The following is a 20,152-nucleotide window of genomic DNA, read 5'->3' as shown; positions in this document are numbered from 1 at the left end:
GGTGTCGCGGGAAGGGGACGTGGCGGTCCTGCAGGAGCACCTGGAGCACGTCACCTTCTGCAGCGCCGAGCGGGAGCGCTGCCCCCACTGCCAGGGCCCCGCCGACCCGCTGCTGCTCAAGCTGCTGCGCCTGGCCCAGCTCTGCACCGAGTACCTGCTGCACTCCCAGGAGTACCTCAGCGCCCAGCTCGGCAGCCTGGAGGAGGCCCTGCGGGTGGCCCAGGCCCAGCGCGACCAGCTGGGCAAGGAGGTGGCCCACCGCTCGCAGGAGATCAAGGGGCTCAAGGAAGAGTGCCGCAGGAGGAAGAAGATGATCAGCACCCAGCAGATGATGCTGGAGGCCCGAACCAGCTACCACCAGGTGAGAGGAGAGGTCCTGGCAGCCTGGTCACCCACACCTTGCCGGCTCTGAGCCCACCGGGGATGGGCAGCAAAGCAGTCCCGCTTTGCCGGGGTGCAGTCACTTGCTGTGCGAAAGGCTGGAGCTGCAGGGGCCAGTGATCTTACAAAAAGGGAGTGGTGCTTTGCTTCCCATCTGTGTTTCACAGACATTTGGCTGGTATCACAGACGTTTGGGAGAGTGGTAGATCATCTTTCACAAATCTTCTTCTTGCTAACAAGTGTTCTGTATTCTTGGATTCGCTTTTGATGCACCTGGAGTGTCAGATACATGCACATACAAAACCAGTGATAAACGTGTTACTACTTTCTGTTGCTGTCTTTCCTTGTGTATCAGCTACATGGGCAGAAAGCACAGAGGGCAAGTATGTCAGAACTGGTACTAAGCAGTAACTTGCCTGTCTGCGAGTTGTCACTTTGCTGTAGTAATGTTCTCCAGGCACAAAGCTTCTACTTGTGCGTGTGACTCAGAAGTGACTCAGGCATGGTGGTAAAGAGCCCCAGCGAGGTCACTCTTCCCTAACTCCACAACAATCTGTTCCATAAGGGTCTTCCCTAAGAGCCTTAGTACATTGCTATTCTGACTCTCAGTGTCATGGCACTCTGTTTTTTTGGGGAGGGGTTTTTGTGTTCTGGGTGTAATAGTTGGATTTAAATATTTTTTCAGCTTCAGCGTTTTTCACCAGGTTTCAGGAATGCAAGACTGCAGCTTCAAATGTAGCCTGAAGTCTAGAGAGTACATTGGACACAGACTTGACGTGATTTCAGGCTAGCTCTTTGTGTCTATAGGTTTAAAGTTATAGTTTTCTTCATTTTTTAAATTCTTGAGATACTAGCAGTCCTGATTGTTGAAATTCTACTCAATCATGGAATAGCTGCAGTACAGAACCAATGCAAGTTTTCTTATAGTATGTACAGTCTTGTCCTACAATATAATACCAATTTCAGCAGGCTAGCAAAGTTCGATTTTTATTTTTTTTTTTTAAGACATCAGCTAAGTTAGCTCAAATGTTTCTGTAAGCAAAAAGACACCTTATGCCCCAAAAATAGAGCTATACATATGGTAGGCTTCATTGGAAGTCAATGCATTCATTTAAGCGTTAGTCTTAAGGACAAGCTGCTGATGTTGAATTGTTTTAAAAAGCCTTTATGCAGCTTATAGAGCAGTTTGTCTGTCCTGTGTTCCAAAAGAAAACTGATTGCATGCATAATTTTATGTGTAAAGCCAAGTAATTCTCATACTGTGATTGCCAGTTAAATATTACCAAGTTTTCCTGCAATATTTGTAGGATACAACTGTCTCGGTGGAAGCTGAAGTACATGATAGTGATCTTGGCTCATCACTAATCTTCTGTTCAGTGGCATTTACAATAAAGCAGAGATGGAAAGCTATTTCCTATTTCTAGTTTAATTTCATATAAAGTAAATATCTGCCTTCCCCTCTTTTTTTCCTCTTTGTTAGTGAAATCTTGTCTCTAGAAGTTATTTAGGTTCACGTGGGAAAAGGGAGAGCAGGGAGTGACATTGAACAGTTCCTGCAGTTCCTACAGTGTTTTCAGGATTCTGAGTGTGAATGCCAGAGACAAAATTAAGCTCTTCCTATGGTTTGTAAATGCAGGGCAGCAGCGTGATCAGTAAACGATAATTGTGTATTATTTATCTGTGCTCATGATCTTGGCTGGTCTGCAGTGCCAGCTAATAAGGGGTTTGCTGGTGTTTGCTGGAGACGGTAGTTCAGGTTTCATCCCCTTCAAGTCTTGCCTTTTTTAGTGGAGGCGCACTTTATATCTAATGTAACCATGCTTTGGAATTCAGATTTAATGCCTTCAACCTGCCACCAATGTAAGTTCAACCATGAAATACTACTATAAAATGGTACTGGTACCTACAATTTAAGACTTGTCGGTCAATACCTTCATCTGAGTAATACAAATTTAATTTTAAACAATAATTTTTAATCTTATATTCTCATGCACAATGTAGGCATAAAGTGCACATTGTGTCTAACACTGTGAAAAGTAGTTGCAAGAATAATGTTACATAATTCAAAACCTAAATATTCCCAGTATTATTCCTGTCTCCTGCACTAAGAGCTTTCTTTCACTACCAGCAAGTCAAACTGACATGAAGTTTGTGCTTGAATGGATAACGTTATTTCACAGCCAATTTCATTCTATAAATCATGTGTGATCTGTTACACTGTGAGCTCCCTCTTGGTTGGCAGCAATGCTTTGGTTTTATGTTGGCACATTTTTGCATTTGTCCAACAAAATTTGTCTTAATCATTCATGACTTTAGTGTTTGCTGAAAGATACGTATATTTAATAGCCTACCTGACTATCAGTGGCAGTATTTTAAATATTAGATGAAATATGGGAAATTGCTTATGGTGACAAGGTCTTGAATCTATTAAGTCAGTGTCTTACAGTCATATCACATTGATGAGGAAAAAGGACTCAGCTGAGTATTTGTGGTTTGTTAAAATATATTTATCTGAAAAAAAGAAAAAGCATTTATTAGAAAGAAAGAGGTAACAAGCAGCCCTACCTAAAGTGATTAGGGGCTTTGATTACAGTATGTTGCAAAATCTGTAGATGTAGCTTCTGTCCTTGTACTACCCATCTGTTTTTAATATTCTGAACATCAGTGGAATGCACTTTGAAGGTGAACAAAAAAAACCCTTTTAAAATGGGTAGGATCCAAATCTGACTTAAAATATAACTTAAAGTTCAAATTAAAAAAGACAAAAAAAGTAAATTATAGGATCAGTAATTTAAATAGTTTACACTTCAGAAGGATGCTAGGTAGCTTACTAACATATGTATGTACCTTTTCTTGCAAAATTGTAGTTACCTTATTTTTGTTGAAATGTCTGACCTTTTTACATATCTATGATCCTTCTAGTATTGTCATCTTACAGCTCACTTACGTATACTCAAACGCATCTTTACTGGGTGTTTTTCTGACTGTATAGTGCTCTCTTTTGCTGTGATACAAGAGGCTTAAAATACCCGAGCTGCTAGTTGGTTGGAGTGGCTGTGTATTTTGCTGAATAGTGTTGTCTTACTTTTTCCTTATACTTCTCTACCTATCTATATTCATCTCTTATCTGTGGTTTATAGTTGAATTCAAACTTACTTGGTCAGAGTCTTTGTTGTTCAGAGTTTGTACAGTGCCAGGTACAATGGGATTCTTGCCCATGACCATCACTGAGAGACACTAAATAACACAAATTTATTAATAACTTTACAGAAATCTGGCACTGTGGGAATTGTATTCATTATTCTTGAGAAATAGAATTTATTAAATTTACCTACTTTTGACATCTGGAGAAAATGTAATAACCTGTTAAAAACCTTAACTGCTATACTTACCAAACAGATGCTACTAATAGTAACTAAAATGTTTTTATCTGCTTTTTTAGTGTCAGTTTTGTGAAAAGGCTTTTATGAACTATTCCTTTTTACAAAGTCACATGCAGAGGCGTCATCCGGAAGAATCTCAGATTGGTATGTACTTTAATGTTATTTAAAAAATTGAGATAGTTTAGAAAAGTGTAAATATAGCAGGGATGTGCAGTCCATCATTTTGTGTAACTGGGAAGAATGATTTTCACATTCCGTTTTTAGATGGCAGCTACATATATGTGTGAATGCAAGCAACACTGACTGACAAAGTGTATTGGGCAACATATGTTGGAAAATAATTAACAAAAAATTGTGTGCCATATTTACAGTACGTTTTCAAACTAGCATTTCCACTGAATATTTAGTGGCAGAGTTCAGGGCAGTTTCTCTTCAGGCGTGTGTGTTATGAAGCTGTGGGTAAAATGAACAATTTGTGCTAAGGCAAATACATTCTGTGAATACATATGAATTATCCGTACAGAAATAATCCAGCTCACCTGAAATCAGTTTGAGTAGGATCAGTATCTCCTGACCTAAACTGACTAAAATATAGTGAGAAAAAGAAACAGTTAAGAATAATCTAACTGCATGTATCTATGATAATCTTGATTGCTATACCACTGACTTAGGTACTTTTGTTTCTCTTCATTGAAAAATGCTTAGGTTGAAAAACATTGCTCTCAAAGTTTGGGTTTTTTTTCATCTCTAAATTCTCTCCTTCCTATTAGGCAGCATGTTTATGATTTACTGCTAACGACTAACAAGTATTGGTAAATGGCAGGGATTAGAAAAGTGCTTGGGAGGAGAAAGGGTGGGAAGAATCTAGCGAGGTCTGAACTGTAGCTCGTTAGGCAAATAAAAAAGCAGGAAAAGTGAAAGGGGACTGAGTAGGCATCTGAGGAAGCATTGATATATTGGAAGAAGAAAGAAGCTCTTGTCCACTCAGTACTTGATAAAAATGATAGTGGAGGGAGCTGCAGAGCCAGTTGAACTAATTATCACATAAATAATTAGTCTGAAATGATTGTATGAGGGAGTTATTTCTGAAATAATACTCTGCATTGTACTTAGCTTCCCAGAGAATGGGCAGCTTAGTAAGTCCTGAGAAAATGGATAAAATGTTTCAAGATTAAAGATTGTTATAATTTTTGCATATTTGTAAAATGTTTTTTACAGTTACCTTCCCCCTGACTCATTCCAGATAAATAATATGTTGTATTCCAAATGGACTCCTTACTAAAGTTACTTAGAATAAATTAAATCTAACAGAATTGAATCACTGAGGTTCACTTTGTCCTTCATACATCCTTTTTTGAGTATATGTTGCTTAGATTCCTTTGAAATTCAATTATACAATACTTATTATAAAATATTTCACGTCAGTAATACTGGTATTTTTCAATCTTTGAGGATGTTAGCGGTCTAGAGAATGTAAGTATTCAAAAGCATCTTTGGAGACTCATGGTGGGAAGGGAAATGGTCTATGTGAGTCATGCTTCATGAAGATTTTATTGAAATACTATAGAAACACATTTACAGTAAATATCATGTTTCCAGAAATTACAACAGACATTTTTGAAATCTGTGTTTCTTTCAAGCAGAACAGAAGAGGAAAGCAAAGACAGACAAATTGCAGGATGAGATTGATAAACTGAAGGAGCAGCTGCAGCTCACCAAATCCCAGTTAGAGGCTGAACAACAGGCTAATATGGTCAGGTTTTCGAAGGTAATGCGTAGTAAGTAATGTGAACCTTTCAAAAGAATTAGTACTTTGGACTGTGTTCAATCATTTTGTAACTAGAACAGAGCAAAAATGTATCTACGGTTTGCCTGTCTAGTAGCAATGCTGCTTGGGCATTAGAGCATCTCCTTCCCTTGCCTCCCATAATTTTGAATGTCCACTTTTTCTGTACTTTCATTTTAGATATATTTTAAATGAATACTTGGGACAACACTTCTGTTAGCACTTCCCATTTCATAAGATGCATGGCTTGTTATTGAAGCAGATAAAATTGTCTTGCCGTGATGAAATATAAACTATTTTTGACATCATGATATTTTGTGATGATTAAACATTTCTTAGATAAGACTGTGATTTTACATGTGACTTTATAAATTGAGTAGGATTTATTCTTTGCTGTGGAGAACTTTACTGTCTAACAGAGGTGTAAAGCAGTTCAAGGAAGCGAGACTGAGAAGAAGCAAAGCACTCTAGAACTTGTATGTTGGTCTTTCAATCCTTGGGATTTGGCTGACCGGAGAGCCAAAGCAGAAAGCAGTCTTAGCTACTGCTGTGTGAATAAAAAGACCTTAAACCAGAATGATTTAAAAGCAGTAATTATCTATTTGTAATCACATGCAAGGCTTTGTTTAGGATGATATTGAATCTCCTAAGTATGCTTACTGGCTCATAAAGAGAAAAAGAATCTCTAAGTTACCTGTTTAATTTTTTAGGGTTTTTTTAAAGCTTGTTAATTTCAGATAATTTCACAGCTTTCATTTCTGTTTAAGTAAATACAACTGGATAATTTGCTGCCAAAATAGAGATGGAAATTTTTTTACTGAGTGAGGGGCTTTGCACTTCAATTTGAGGAGCAAATCCTTGGCATAGCATATGATACTTCTAATGATTGAGTTAAACACTGATCTTCATGTTGCAGTTTGCCCTGTATCACATTCAAAAGCAGTGTTTTGTGGTTGTTACATAACCTTTTAGAACATTCTCCCAATATTCAGAACTTCTAAATGGCTTCCCTAGTGGACTTTGAGAACCTCCAAACATAAAACTAACCATTACATTTGGAAACACACACTACATTTTTCATTTAAAGAGAATAAACAAAACTTGGCTATAATTAGTTATTTTCTTCCCTGTTTTCAGAGGAATACTCCCGATTTTCTGTAAAACGTGCAGTGTTTCTTTCCCTGAACACAGCTTCAGACTCTCCTTTCTTTTGTCCTCTTGTTCTTCTTTTCTTGGGATCATTCAGCTTCCTGTTTTTTTTCCATTTTCAAAAGTACTGAATGACCAAATGAAGAGCGTGGGTAGAGTTTCACTTAGGAGTGCAAGCGCAGTCAAAATAATGGGCCTTGGCCCTATGTGGACATCTGCTAGCTATTCTACTCATTCATTCTGTGCCTCACTTTTGAGAGGTACATCTATAACATATTTCTCCTGCCCCTGAAGCATTGTTTTTCTTATGAGATGGAACTTGGAGTATTCATAACAGCGCAGTGTAGATTTTTTGGTGCCTTAGGGGCCTAGTTTGAAGTCTTAACTGAGACTCCTGACTAAAAGGGGACTGCCTGAAATGTCCTGAAGCTACAGCCTACAGTGTTACACTATAAGAAGCTTTCAAAGCTTCTGTGTTTTTCTGGGATATCAGGGAAGATAGAAATGAGAAGCGTGACTAGTTGCAGTTTGTCTGCGGTGACTGACATCCACTGACAATTCAGATATCGTTACGTTGTTGTCTTTTGATTGAAGGAGCAGAAGATCTTTCCCCTATGATTTTTTTTTTTTTTTTTTTTTTTTTAAGGAGAACCATTACTGGAGGGAATTTGGGTTAAAACTGTCATGCTTCTAATTCTTGGTCCCTTCTAATTCTTTGACGTGAAAGGATACAGAAGATTCCCTTCTTAATAAGCGTACAATGATTGCTTGTTCTAGGTAGTCAGAGAACAAATTCAGAGTGAATGCTGATGGAAAAACGTAAGGGTTGCCTAAAAAGTATATATTCTAGGCAGTGAAATGCAGGACGTTGAACAAATTGAGGACTGTACAAAAATGAGTGACTAAGTAATGGAATGGTAAAAGTAATTTAACAGATAAAGTGGGGTAAATGTATATGGGGGAAAAATAATTTTAACTTAATCTACAAAATGATGGGTTCTGAGCTGAGTGTTATTACAGAAGGGCAAGATCTTAAGGTTGTCCTGTATAGTTCCAGGGAAGTATCAGCCCAGGGGTTAGTAGCAGCTAGCAAAGAAAATCAAATATTACAAATTATTCTGAAAAATCACCGTGCAAGCCTTAGCCTAAATATTGTGTGTCGATCTAGTCCCTTCATCTCAAAAAGGATATGATAGAATTAAATATCCTGGAGGTATTTAAAAGATGGGTAGATGTGGCACTTAAAGACATGGTTTAGTGGTGGACTTGGCAGTGTTAGGTTTACGGTTGGACTCGATGATCGTAAAGGTCTTCGCAGATGTCAGTATCTCACCTTCCATCCCCACCGAGCTGTTGTCTCTTTTTGACTCACGACTCTTAGCATGCTCAGCCATTCTAAATGCGGACTCTGAAGTCACGAGTTTCACAGAGTGAATATCACCACTCTCTTTTCCAGTTCAGGACCTAGCATCCATCAAATGGACCTAGCAGGAGCCAGATTCAAACAGGAAAAAAAGTACTTGACTCTTTGTGCAAATTCGAATAGACCTGTGGAGCTCATTGGCAAAAGATGTTGCAGTTGCTAAAAGCTGACCCAGCCACAAGGGACGACTGCAAATTTGTATGAGGAGAAGTGGATCGAACTTTACTAAGTTTACAAAACTGTATCGGGCTGAGGAAATCCTCTGAGGAGAATGTGCATGTTTGCTTGTTGTGTACTATTCTTTCCCACTTATACACTTACGGCCTCTGTGAGAAACAAGATGCTGAACTAGGTGTATCTTTGATATGACCAAGTAAGGTCATTTGTGTGTTATTCGATGAAACATAATGAACTATCAAAACTTTTCTGAAGCGTAGTTTTTTTGCTAGCCAAATGTATAGTTTGCTGCTCCAGACTTCTTCTGAAACTGTTGGGTTTTTTTTCATGTTTTTTGATGTCACAATGTTGCCCATTGCAAGTGACTTCTTCCCACACATAGTTTGGGTGCTTGAATTAGTATTGCACGTGGGGTGAAATAACAAATAATGTTTTTAAAATAATTTCAGGAATGTGAACAGCAAAAATCAAAAGAAGAAGAAATTCTACAATCATTTCATAAATGGAAAGAGGAGGAAAAAGAGAAATTGGCTGATGAAATAGAAAATGTGAAAGAGATGTTTATGAAAGAGCTTAAGGAGTTATCTTCAAGAAATACATCATTAGAAAATGTAAGTGATTTTAATTTTCCAACATTTTAAGGCATGAATCCCTTACAGTAGATGCTAGTGAACTTCACATATTTGAAATGTGCTGTAGTCATCTTAGAGGTCGTCTTATAAAACCATAAGAGTAATGGTTGGATGATAGCCATATTTGTATCTTTGTATACTGGTACTTTATTAACATAATTTCTGTTCTTTTTTTAATAGCATTGGTTTTTTTGATGAATGAATTACACCTTCAGCAACTATGTCAGTTTTTTCTTACTCCTCAACTTTTGAGGGCCTGTTTACATATTAGCAGATGTTGTTATTATTGCTGTCTGTTAGATATCCTTATATTCATATTCTTGTAACTGGCATGGAGGGCACTAATCTCTGCATTATAGTCCTGACACTAGAACTGCATGTGTTTTCAATACATGCTCTGGAAATGCTTTCCAGAGTTTTGACTAGAAAGAGAATTATAAAAGTATAGGTGGGTCAGAAAACAACTATGCACAGCATTACCAGAACAGTTTATATTCTGTAGCTGCTAGTTCCTGTGTATATTTGCAAGATATATTTGTTAGATGTATATATTAATTATTACATGAAATTTGATAAATGCTGAACTCATGAGAACAGTGAGAAGTATCTGATGCAATCTCCGTGTAATTAAGTTTAAAGTACATTTTGTATTAAATGACAGTTTTAGAAAACAAAACTGTGTATATATGCAGGTCTTCATTTTCCCCCCCTGTCTTTTAGCAACTGTTAGAATTACAAAAGTCCAATATGCAACCAAAATCCAATTTAGGGACGCTGAAAGACAGTGAAGAATTTACAGAAGAGAAACCTCAGAGTCCTCAGGATTATCACACTGTGGTTAAACTTCTTGAAAAACAGGTAACACTGTAGCGTAATGTATTGCTTTTGACAGGCTACTTGTGTTCTTTTAGTTTTTGTACATCTCTGAGTAGGATTTTAAATCCATAAGTAAAATTCTTATCCCTCTCAATGTCAAAATAGCTGTTTTTAAAGATTTACTACTATTTAGTACAATCTTTATAATGAAAATCAAGGAATTATTTCCCTTATCCTTAATAAATAAATTAATTGTTATGTATTTATTGAGATCCCTTTATTCTTTATTATTAAATATATTAAGTTTTACCAAGTATGATTGCAGTTCAATTCCAGAAGGCTCTAATAAATCACTGATGTCTGTTGATCTGTGAGGCTACGTAGGGAAAAACTGGAATTTTCAATTTTCCAAGATGAAAAAAAAATACGAAGACACTTCCTGACAGGAATTGTCAACCTGTGGCTTTTCAGTCACATGAAGCACTTGAGCTTGTCAGGTGCAACTTCTGTACCAGGGCTATATCATCTGACCAGCAGATGCTGATGCTAGTGCAAAGCTGTTGGACGATTCAAGTCCCACCTATAGGAAAGATTGAGTGAGGAAAGGCCACTGAGGCCAAGATCAGTGCATTGCTCTGAGACTCACCTGCATGTCCGGGTTGCTCCTATTAAAAAAAAAAAAAAGAAAAAAAAGAAAAAAAAGAAAAAAAATAGTTGTGAGGCCTTTGGAAGTACCCACAAACCTTTTTAATCTTTTTTGGGTTTTTTGGACACTTGAGACATGCATTATATATTTCATGGTTCTTGGAATGTGAAGGTCTTTATATACTGCTGGTATCATCCAGAAGTTCGGCCACTTCTGCTCAAAGATTTGGAAAACTTAGTGAGTTTTACTTTATGTTTTTCATTTAATCAAAGAAAATTTGGATCACACTAAAACTCATATATTAATACTGTTTTATCATCATTATGCAAAATACATTGTTAATGAGTGCCTGAAATGACATTATTTTGGGGGGAAAAAAACCTGCTCTTACTACTCTTGCTACACAGATGTGTCAAAACAGTTGTGTATTTCTCACTCACAGTCACTATATATACAAATCAAGGAACAAATACCTAGTTTCTAGAGTGATTGGTAAGAAAACCACGCTCAGATGTACAAAACATGGGACTGTTCTGGCTCTTAAATATGGGGTTACTCAAATTTCATATCGTCAATAATCTTTTCAGTATTTATGGTTTATTTAGAAAAATAATGCTGCATATATCAAACTAAATGGTAATGTCTTATTAACAGAAATAAAGCTGCATGTATCAAACTACATGGTACTGTGTTATTAACAGGAATTGACACTGATTTCCTCTTTGCAGGAAAGTAAGTGGACGTCTAGAATACAAGCCCTTCATCACGACCATGAGACAGAAAAGTCCCTGGTAAGTGGCACAGCAAACCACTTAAACTAAAAGGAGACCTTTTTCTTATTTTCTTACCCTTTCAGTAGTTCTTGATATGCTATAATGTATCTGCTGAAATAGAAAGCCTAGATCTCAAGAGTTTATATGACTGAGTCCTCTTAGATGCATTTATTCTCTGTATTTCTGTTATGCTAGGATCTTGGTATTTCAGTTAAGGCTAGGGTTGAAACGGAATTTATAATTTCAGAATCTAACAGACACCTGAAACTGTATCTCTCTTTTGAAGAGCTTACAACGAATTGTGAGCACTGTATTATACAAGGTTTTCTGTGTTATGTGGATATGCTGGATAGTTGAGATATAACCTGCCCACATGTAGCTTTCATCTGCCCTGTACCTTCTGCTACCATGGACCTTGGCATATGTCTCAATCTTTTTTTCTCTTTTCTATCACTTCTCTGCTGCTTTTTCTGTTGTAGCTTTCTAATGCGGAATCTGTTCAGCTTTTCCAGGAAAAAACACCATGGCATGTTATTTTGCATCAGTTTATATATTTTACTGTACAAAGCTTTATTCCTCAGATTTTTTTTTGTCTGCATTTCTTTTTAATCTCTTTCCTGCTTTGTTTCTCTTGCTTCTTTTCCTTTCATTTTCCTTTCATCTACGTGACCATGTAAGAACTGAGCAGATCATAATGGTCTGACCAATGCTTCTCCTCCTCTGGCAAGAAAGCAGTGGGGAGGAACCATGGAACATTCCCCAAAAAGGATGTAGTTAATGATACACCCACATACAATGCAAGAATAGAATAAGGGAGGAGTAATGTAAGTATTACTTTTGGGATGGTGCACCTAAAATATTTTTACCTTCTACGTTCAGAGCTAATATATTAGGTTTATCATGCGAATTCACTTCTTATCACCTTAAAATATCAGTATTTGACACTATTTATAACCAAAACATTTTTATAGAGTCATATGCTTTTTCCTGCAATCTTATTTTTAGGCAATCTCAGCAGTGTGTTTATATGTCCGTTTCTTTGTATTGCAATTTAGGTTGTCTTCCTTGTGTAAGTAAAAAGTGATCTAGACAACTGTTATGTAATATATGCAAGTCCCAACAAAATCATAGGAGCCATTATGTTTTTACTGATTAAAAAAAAAAGTGTTAAAAATATTTAAATGTGACATTTGCTTGTTTAAACTTTATAGCATTAAAATACTTTATGTAATATTAAAATACTTTATATAATATTAATATGAAGTTGCTTTTCTTCTGATTGGTTTCTAGCTACTGTCACAGATTGAGAAGCTTAAATCATCAGTGAGAGAAGACCTGAATAAAAACAACACCTTTTACAAGAGGAGGATAGAAGAATTGGGGCAGAGGCTGCAGGAGCAGAATGATCTGATTATTACTCAGAAGAAGCAGGTCTGTTTTGTGAAGCGCTCTATGTTTCAGAGAGCATAGGACGTAGAGAAACATTTTACTAGCATTTGATCTTTATCTCTGGGTGCACAGTTAATATTCCCAATTTGTAGTAGTATTGCTGTGGTAGTTTGGTTACACTTTGGAAGTTATGTTGATAAATAAGAATAGATCTGGAAAAGAGACACAGGAATGTAAACCAGGAATTAAAACACAATTTAGAAGGAAAGGAATAATAAACCAAATGTCTTTAGTAAGTTCAACATGAAGTTAAAAGATGACTAGGTCACAGTCATCAAAGATCTCTGCGGATGAAAACTTTCTGATGGTGAACAGACAATAATCGTAATGAAAATTAGTGTTTGAAATCTGAAAATACGTGACTTCTCACTCTAAAAGTATCATTTTGATCACTGAGAGAATAATTAATTAAATGATTATTGTATGAAATTTAACAAGAGCAAGTGGCAGTTTTTCCACCTGGGATGGTGTAATCCTGGTGATACGTACAAACTGGGGGACAAGAGGCGGGAGAGCAGCCCTGTGGAAAGAGATCTGGGGGTCTGGGTCAATGGAGAGTTGAATATAAGTCAACAGTGTGCCCTGGCAGCCAAAAGGGCCATCTCTGTCTTGGGGTGCATCAAGCACAGCATCGCTAGTTGGTCCCACTCTGCACTGCAGTGGTGCAGCCCCACCTCAAGCACTCTCTGTAGTTTTGGGCACCTCAATATAAGAAGGACATAAAGCTATTAGAGTGTGTCCAGGGGAGCGAAACCGAGATGGTGAAAGGTCTCAAGGGCAAGCCTTCATAGGGGCAGCTGAGGTCACTTGGCTTGTTCAGCTTGGAGAAGGCCAAGGGGTGATCTCATTGCAATCTGCAACTTCCTCAAGGGGGGTAATGGAGGTGGAGATGCTGATCTCCTCTCTCTGGTGACCAGCAACAGGACACGAGGAAATGGAATGAAGCTGCATCAGGGGAAGTTCGGATTGGACATTAGGAAAAGGTTCTTCACTGAGAGGGTGGTCGGTCACTGGAACAGGCTCCCCAGGGAAGTGGCCACGGCACCAAGCCTGTCAGAGTTCGAGTCTCTGGTTGATGCTTTTACTCATATGGTTTAGTTTTAGGTCAGCCTGCGAGGAGCAGGGGGTTGGACTCGATGATCCTTATGAGTCCCTTCCAACTTGAGATAGTCTGTGATTGTATGATGAAATTACTTATTTGGAAATTAATTGATTTTGCTTAAATTACACTTTTGTTCAAACATAATTATAGATTTGTTGAGGTGATTGGTGGGTGAAGATCTGGGTGTTCTGGATTTTAGACTATAGCATGATTATGCGGTCCTTACAACCTATTCCTCTGGTTGATGCTTTCTTTACAAATCAACATCTGATTTTACACATTTTTGTTGATATTAATATTAAACCTATACTTAACTGCCTAAAAAATTGGAAAGACAAATAATAGCTTTTACAACTCCACCTTAACTAGTTTGATAGCTGGAACAATAGAGGACTTAATCCTAGACAAATTACTTGCAGTAAAGTGACCCTTTAAAACAAAACAGTATGACCACAGATGTGAAATAGGTTTCGAGGGATCTGAGTTTGATGTTTGTGAAATACAATTGTGAAGATCTACATTCTCCATACCTGGAAACTGGAAGGGCTTGAGAAAGAACTAACACTTTTGTAAAATCCAAACTGAATGGACAACGAATTGAGGCATTACTGGCTACATCCAAACAGATAAATAAAAAGAGGACTAGGGTCCAATATCTTGTGCCAGCTCCAGCTGACGTTGACTGTGGTTTGGGTTTAGCTTCTCTTTTGGGAATTGGAGTGCAGAACATTGTTTTAATGATACAGGATTCACAGGTTTCTTGTTTTCTTTATATCGAATTACAGCCAGCTTGTTTCCTCTACGCTCTCTGTTTTGTTCAGTGCATGCCTTGGGTGTCAAATAGACAACACTGCAGAGCAGACAGGAGAACTGTTAATATATTTACAGTCAAGGTGTAATTAAGTGTTTCCATGGAGTGGAGCTAGACTTGCAAAATTGAACATGAATTGCTGAAGCAGAAACTATTGAAACTGTAGGTGCTGAAGTGGCCCATAAGCCCACTCTCATTTCACTTTATAGCTTGTAATAACAGGGTGTACAAAGCATGAGTTCACATAAGACAACAAACAGAAATAAGTTTATTTCATTCATTGAGCATGAATGAAATACGCATTAGGCAGTAGAATAGAGTTCCACAAAAGTGGTGTTTTTCTCCCCAAATCATAAACAGTAATTTCTGTTATGGAATAGTACTGAAACCATGTGTTTTGTACTAAATGTGCATTTCAAGATATTGATCATTTACATTTGTAACTATTCCTGTATCTGTCTTTTCTCTTTTAGATAAAAGAATTGTCCACAAGATCAGTTGCAAGCATTAAACCATATGATGGTAAGTACAAACTGTAAGAAAAAGCAGATTTTGTTTCTGATTTTGGCAGCTTGGCTGAAACAAATGTTTACAATTCATTAAAAAATATAGACAACTTTACTAACTAAATATTGAAATCAAATCAATACTGGCAATTTATTTGTATTTCTCAGGGTGCCTACTTGTTTCCATGCTATTTTCAAAGTTCATGTTTTGCAGCTGCAAGGACTTCTAGTGTGCAAATCTGATTGCTTGAGTAGTGAAGAAATGTGAACTATAGCAACTCTATTTTGCATTATGTAAACAACTTTTGGTTGTCCTTTATGAAGCATAATTTGAATTGTTTTTTCATGCTTGACTGTCCTTAAGCTGTAGAACTCACAAAAGGGAAAATACTGAAAGAGTAGACAAAATGGATTAATTTATCAGTTAAGATACAGATGTTCAAAGAATTTTAAGACCTCTGATATTTTTGTCTGTGCAATGCTTTAACATCTGAAGTCCATTACAAATAGCTAAACCTGATAACAGTGTTTTGGGATGCAGTCCTGCGCCACAAACATGCTTACAGTTGATGCTGCAGTTGCGGTGACTTGGAATAAGTTTATTGCAATAGATGATGACAGCTGGATTAATTCTAATTCCAGTTTGGAAACCATCTTGCTTTACTAACGGGACATGTGCTTGAACTGAATCTAACAGCAGGGGGTAGGTTAGCTTGAGGAAGGCGTAGTAATAGTATGGCTGTATGGCTTCTCAACTGGAGCTGGCCACATTCGGCCACGCTGAAGCACAGGCCACAGCACACAAGGGAGTTTGCTCTTAGGCCCCAAGCTGATCTGACGAATGTAGAATTGAAGTGATAATTCACTCCAAGGCTACACCCTATACGTGTTATATATAGGGTTTGCACTGATTTATGTGAAGTGTGGATGCAGCAGATCCTCTTCGGAGAATACAAGTGTTGAGCAGGCTAGACTTAATTAAGTAGCTTTGGGCCAGGGCTTCTTCCCCGGGAAACAAAGACAGCATACAGACGTGACCAAAGAGATGATCTGACTAGTGCGGGTTCACATTCCAGTTCAGTGACAATTTAATTACTAGTTTCTTTTCCTGGTTCTAGAAGTATTAAAATTGTTTAGCATATCTAGAGATGTGCTTTTATGTTGTGAAGGGCTAATTTTTACTTTGTAAACTATTGGTTTACAGTAATATGCCAAAAATTGCGTCTTTTATAAATCTGGTTAAATATTGCAACATTTATGAATCTATACGTTTGTTATTGTTTACTATAATACATTTACATTATTTTTTACTTCTGTGCTATTTTAGTGAACACTACTGTAGAGCACCTTGAAGAATCTAAACCAAGTCTACCAGTGATGCATGGTAAGTTTTCTTTGATAGGTCTAGATCCAGTACTTTCAAATCTAACACACTGTCTTCTCAAATGTGTTGCTGGTCAAATCATAGCTGTAAGAGTAGTTATACTGGAAGAGCGTAATTTGAATTGCTTTGCTGTATGTCAGCATTGAGAATTCCCATGAAGTAATTGCAAAGATGCACTGTTAAAAAGAATAAATGAAAAACAAAACAATAGTTTAAGAATATTTCCTAGCGCATGTATAGTATTGGAGCACTTAAAGGTAAATTAAACTAATCGAGGAAATACAATTATGTTTTCTTCTAGAAAATATGCTTATTTTCTGGTATATGCATATACTGGATAGAATCATAGAATCGTTTTGGTTGGAAGACACCTTTAAGATCATCAAGTCCAACTGTTAACCTAGCACTGCCAAGTTGCCACTAAAACATGTCCCTCAGTTACATGCATATAATGGCATTTGTATAGAGAAAAATATGGAAATGTTTGTCTATAAGTCTTGAAATTGTAATTTTCATGTGACTTCAAATGTCAAGGAGGAAAAATACAGAAGACGTAATCAAAATAGACAGTCATCCTATCTAGATAGTTCTTCCAGAGTATAACTGTAGTTACATATAGATCATTATTTAGTTATTTTAATTTGTGGCATTGTGATATAGTTTAATAGTGAGAAGTGATGAACCTTCATTTATATTGTTTGGTGCTTTGTGAAAACAGTTTTAACTTTTTTCTCAGTATGCAAAGTAATGGAGAGTATTGTTACCATACCAATATTACGTGATCAAATAATTCTTCACTTTCATTTCAAGTAGGAAAGTAATAGGAAAAAACTACTTTGAGCAAGTAAAATATTTAAATGTTAAAACCATTTTATAAATTATTTGAGTTATTGAACTATAATTAAATAATTATTTTTTTATTATTATTTATCTTAGTTTTAAAACCTGTCAAGGGGAGAGGAAATGGAATTTGTCTAAGAAAAATGTACAGAATTTTTCTTTTTCAACAAATTCAAAAAGTTCTGAAAAGGCATATGGGGAGAAGGAACAATATGCAACAGAAGCTTTAGATAACTTGATGAAGAATGAAAAACTGATAAATATGAAGTGTTGATTTCAAAATATTTGTTGTGTCAGGAATTATTAAACTAAGGAAAAGAGATTTTTATTATATGGTAAAATTATTTTAATAATACAGAGATTTCTTACAAACCTAGGCAAGGTAGCTGTTCATTGCTAGAAGCTTTTTAAGTGAAACTATATAGATGAAACGCTGTGTGGAGACAAGCAATAATACATTACATATAGATTATTAATAATAGTATTTTAAATAATCCAGTTATTTTTCATTCAAACCAACTTCATTGCACCAACACAGTAGTACTGGTTCTAGCTAAGAGATCTCACAGCAAGTAGCTTCGCTATTGCCCTGAATTTAAGAAGCGAGTTTTGTGAAGAATGTTGCACTAAAGGCTTACACACCAAGCTTGTCAAGCATTGCTTTCTTAGTGCGTTTGCTTTCATTTGGACTGAGGAGGAAAGCAATTAAACAATTCTGTGAACATTAGTATTTTCTGTACTCTGACAATTTATATCAGCTCGTTCAGCTCTTTCCTGATGTCTTGCTGCTCCAAATATGAAGTCTGTGACACATTATGAAACTTCTTGAGATAGAAAAGGCTGTTCCTGCCATTGATATACAAAAGATTCACTATCAGTTTATTATGAAACCTCAAAGAAGGTGTTTCCTTCAGATTCCTTTGCTGATGATTATTTTATTTATCTCTGCAGGTCTCTCTGTCTGTCCCCTTTCTTCCCTTCTGGATTTTTTTTAAACTTAACCCTACCTAATTTCTGGATATAAAGGTTAGCAGAAATTATAGTGTCTTTCCTAAAATTTTCACGGCTACTCAAGGGATTGACTTACATACTGAATTAAGACATCATGGCTGCATCTTATGCCATTATGAAAATGAAAGTGCTTGCTGGTAACTTCTGTAGACAAATTTATTTAGCATAGATCATCTCTGAAATCACAGGAGCTTCCCTACCAAACAATTGCCTGCATATGGAGTATCTTCCTTTTCTTTCTTTTTTTCTGTTTGAAAGAAAATTAATTCTGGAAAAGGTTCTCTTAGGTGAACTTAAATACGCTGTTCAAAGTTGCCTGGAAGCTTTTGCATCCTAAGATTAGTTCTGCTCATCTTAAATCTGCACTATGAAAAGATACCCAAATTAGAAACTGTGTTAGCCTGGTGCTTTTTTGTTCATGTTCCTGATTTCTTAGGAGAGCTAATAGTCTGACTTGAATGCCATCCTGGCTGACCATTCTTCTCTTAGTTTCTGAGCTAGCTGTAGGGTTTTGTGCAGATATATCTTAAATCTTATCTTCAAAGATTACTTAATCCATTGCTTTTTTGTGAGACTTAATTATGATTTTTTAAAATCATGTTTTAAAATCAGACTTTGGCTCCTGTTTTACTCTTGAAATGTTGATACTTGTTCAATATTTAATCTTTGCTACGTCAAGAGTACTAGGTGGAATTGAAGACTACAAAAATCAAAGATATTAATTAGATTGTCCATTAAAACCTGTGACTTGGTCTTCAAACATGGTGTGGACTAAGGCCCAGCTATCAGTAGGGACATAACTGAAGCATCTGAGGAAAATTTACTCAACGTAGTCTTCCTAGCCAGTTAACAGAGAAAAGGGGCACTTTCAGAGTTTGGTTCAGCTGAACTAAGATCTGAATTGCTCTTTGAAGTTGCCTGTGTCTCTTCGTTGAATGTAGAAGGAGTCTGAGATGGCTAGGCTCCTAACTTAGAGGCCTCAGGTAAGTGTCAAAAATTTATCATATTTAAGAATATTGGTTTTAAAATAATATTTATACTGCTTATGTGCAGTATATGGCTTCCTATCGCTTAGTTAGGAGAAAAATATATGAAGTGCTTTGATTCGAAGTTGGCAGTCAAAATTACAGGTATCACAGATTAAGCGTGGCAGGTCTTTGGATGTGAAATTTTAGTACAAAGGAGTACATAATGACTATAGCCATGGCTTACATTCCTTTTGCCTTTAAGAAGTGCAGCAATTTACAGCAAACAAGCTTTACATTTCATCCTTGGTTTTCATATTGCAAGTGCAAAGTTCTTACTGTAGGTGATACTCTGCTATAGATAATTGTAACAGTTCTGTTCAGGCCAAAAGTACTTTAGCATTTCATATTTCAGAGTAAATAGACAGTATTTCTCCTTTAAATATTGGCCAGAAGACTGCTTTTCCAGTAGTGCTGTCAGAATATTAGCGTTTTTTAAACTAGTAGATAAGAACAGACAAACAATATATGATATGCTTGAAATATATGCAGTCTGAATTCTTCATTATTGTTAGACATATTTTCCTATTCCACCTGCATAGAAATTGTCTTCAAATATTTAAAACTGATATTTAATGATTTGTCAAAGTATGCACGCACATAATTTTTCAGTGGTATAATTATCCACTGAAGAAATTAAGGCAACCTGTACTTTTGATACATCTATCTCTCCACACATAGTACCTGGCAAAAAAGATATTCTGGAAGATGTGGCATGACAGACACATCATTGTGGAGGTCATCTTCAGGTTCCTGGCCTTCATGACGGCTAGTATTAATACGGCTGGATTCAGGCCAGTGAGATTTGAATATGACCAGCCTGCATTAAGACTGGTGTTGGAAGCTGCCATTTAGCTA

General features: G+C 36.6%; 1 protein-coding gene across 1 annotated transcript in view; it reads left to right on the top strand.

Moving 5' to 3' along the window:
- DZIP1 (DAZ interacting zinc finger protein 1) overlaps positions 1-20,152 on the top strand; it is a 43,052-nt gene that overhangs the window by 1,819 nt on the left and 21,081 nt on the right. Inside the window, exons 2-10 of the mRNA XM_009891648.1 lie at positions 15-361; positions 3,824-3,908; positions 5,408-5,532; positions 8,749-8,910; positions 9,652-9,789; positions 11,122-11,184; positions 12,457-12,597; positions 15,002-15,050; positions 16,362-16,418. Of these exons, the coding sequence (XP_009889950.1) occupies positions 15-361; positions 3,824-3,908; positions 5,408-5,532; positions 8,749-8,910; positions 9,652-9,789; positions 11,122-11,184; positions 12,457-12,597; positions 15,002-15,050; positions 16,362-16,418 (1,167 nt within the window). The remainder of the gene's footprint in view (positions 1-14; positions 362-3,823; positions 3,909-5,407; positions 5,533-8,748; positions 8,911-9,651; positions 9,790-11,121; positions 11,185-12,456; positions 12,598-15,001; positions 15,051-16,361; positions 16,419-20,152) is intronic.

Source organism: Charadrius vociferus, unplaced genomic scaffold, assembly GCF_000708025.1.
Source record: "Charadrius vociferus isolate BGI_N301 unplaced genomic scaffold, ASM70802v2 scaffold110, whole genome shotgun sequence".
Lineage (NCBI taxonomy): Eukaryota > Metazoa > Chordata > Aves > Charadriiformes > Charadriidae > Charadrius > Charadrius vociferus.
This window is presented reverse-complemented; position numbering and strand designations above follow the sequence as displayed.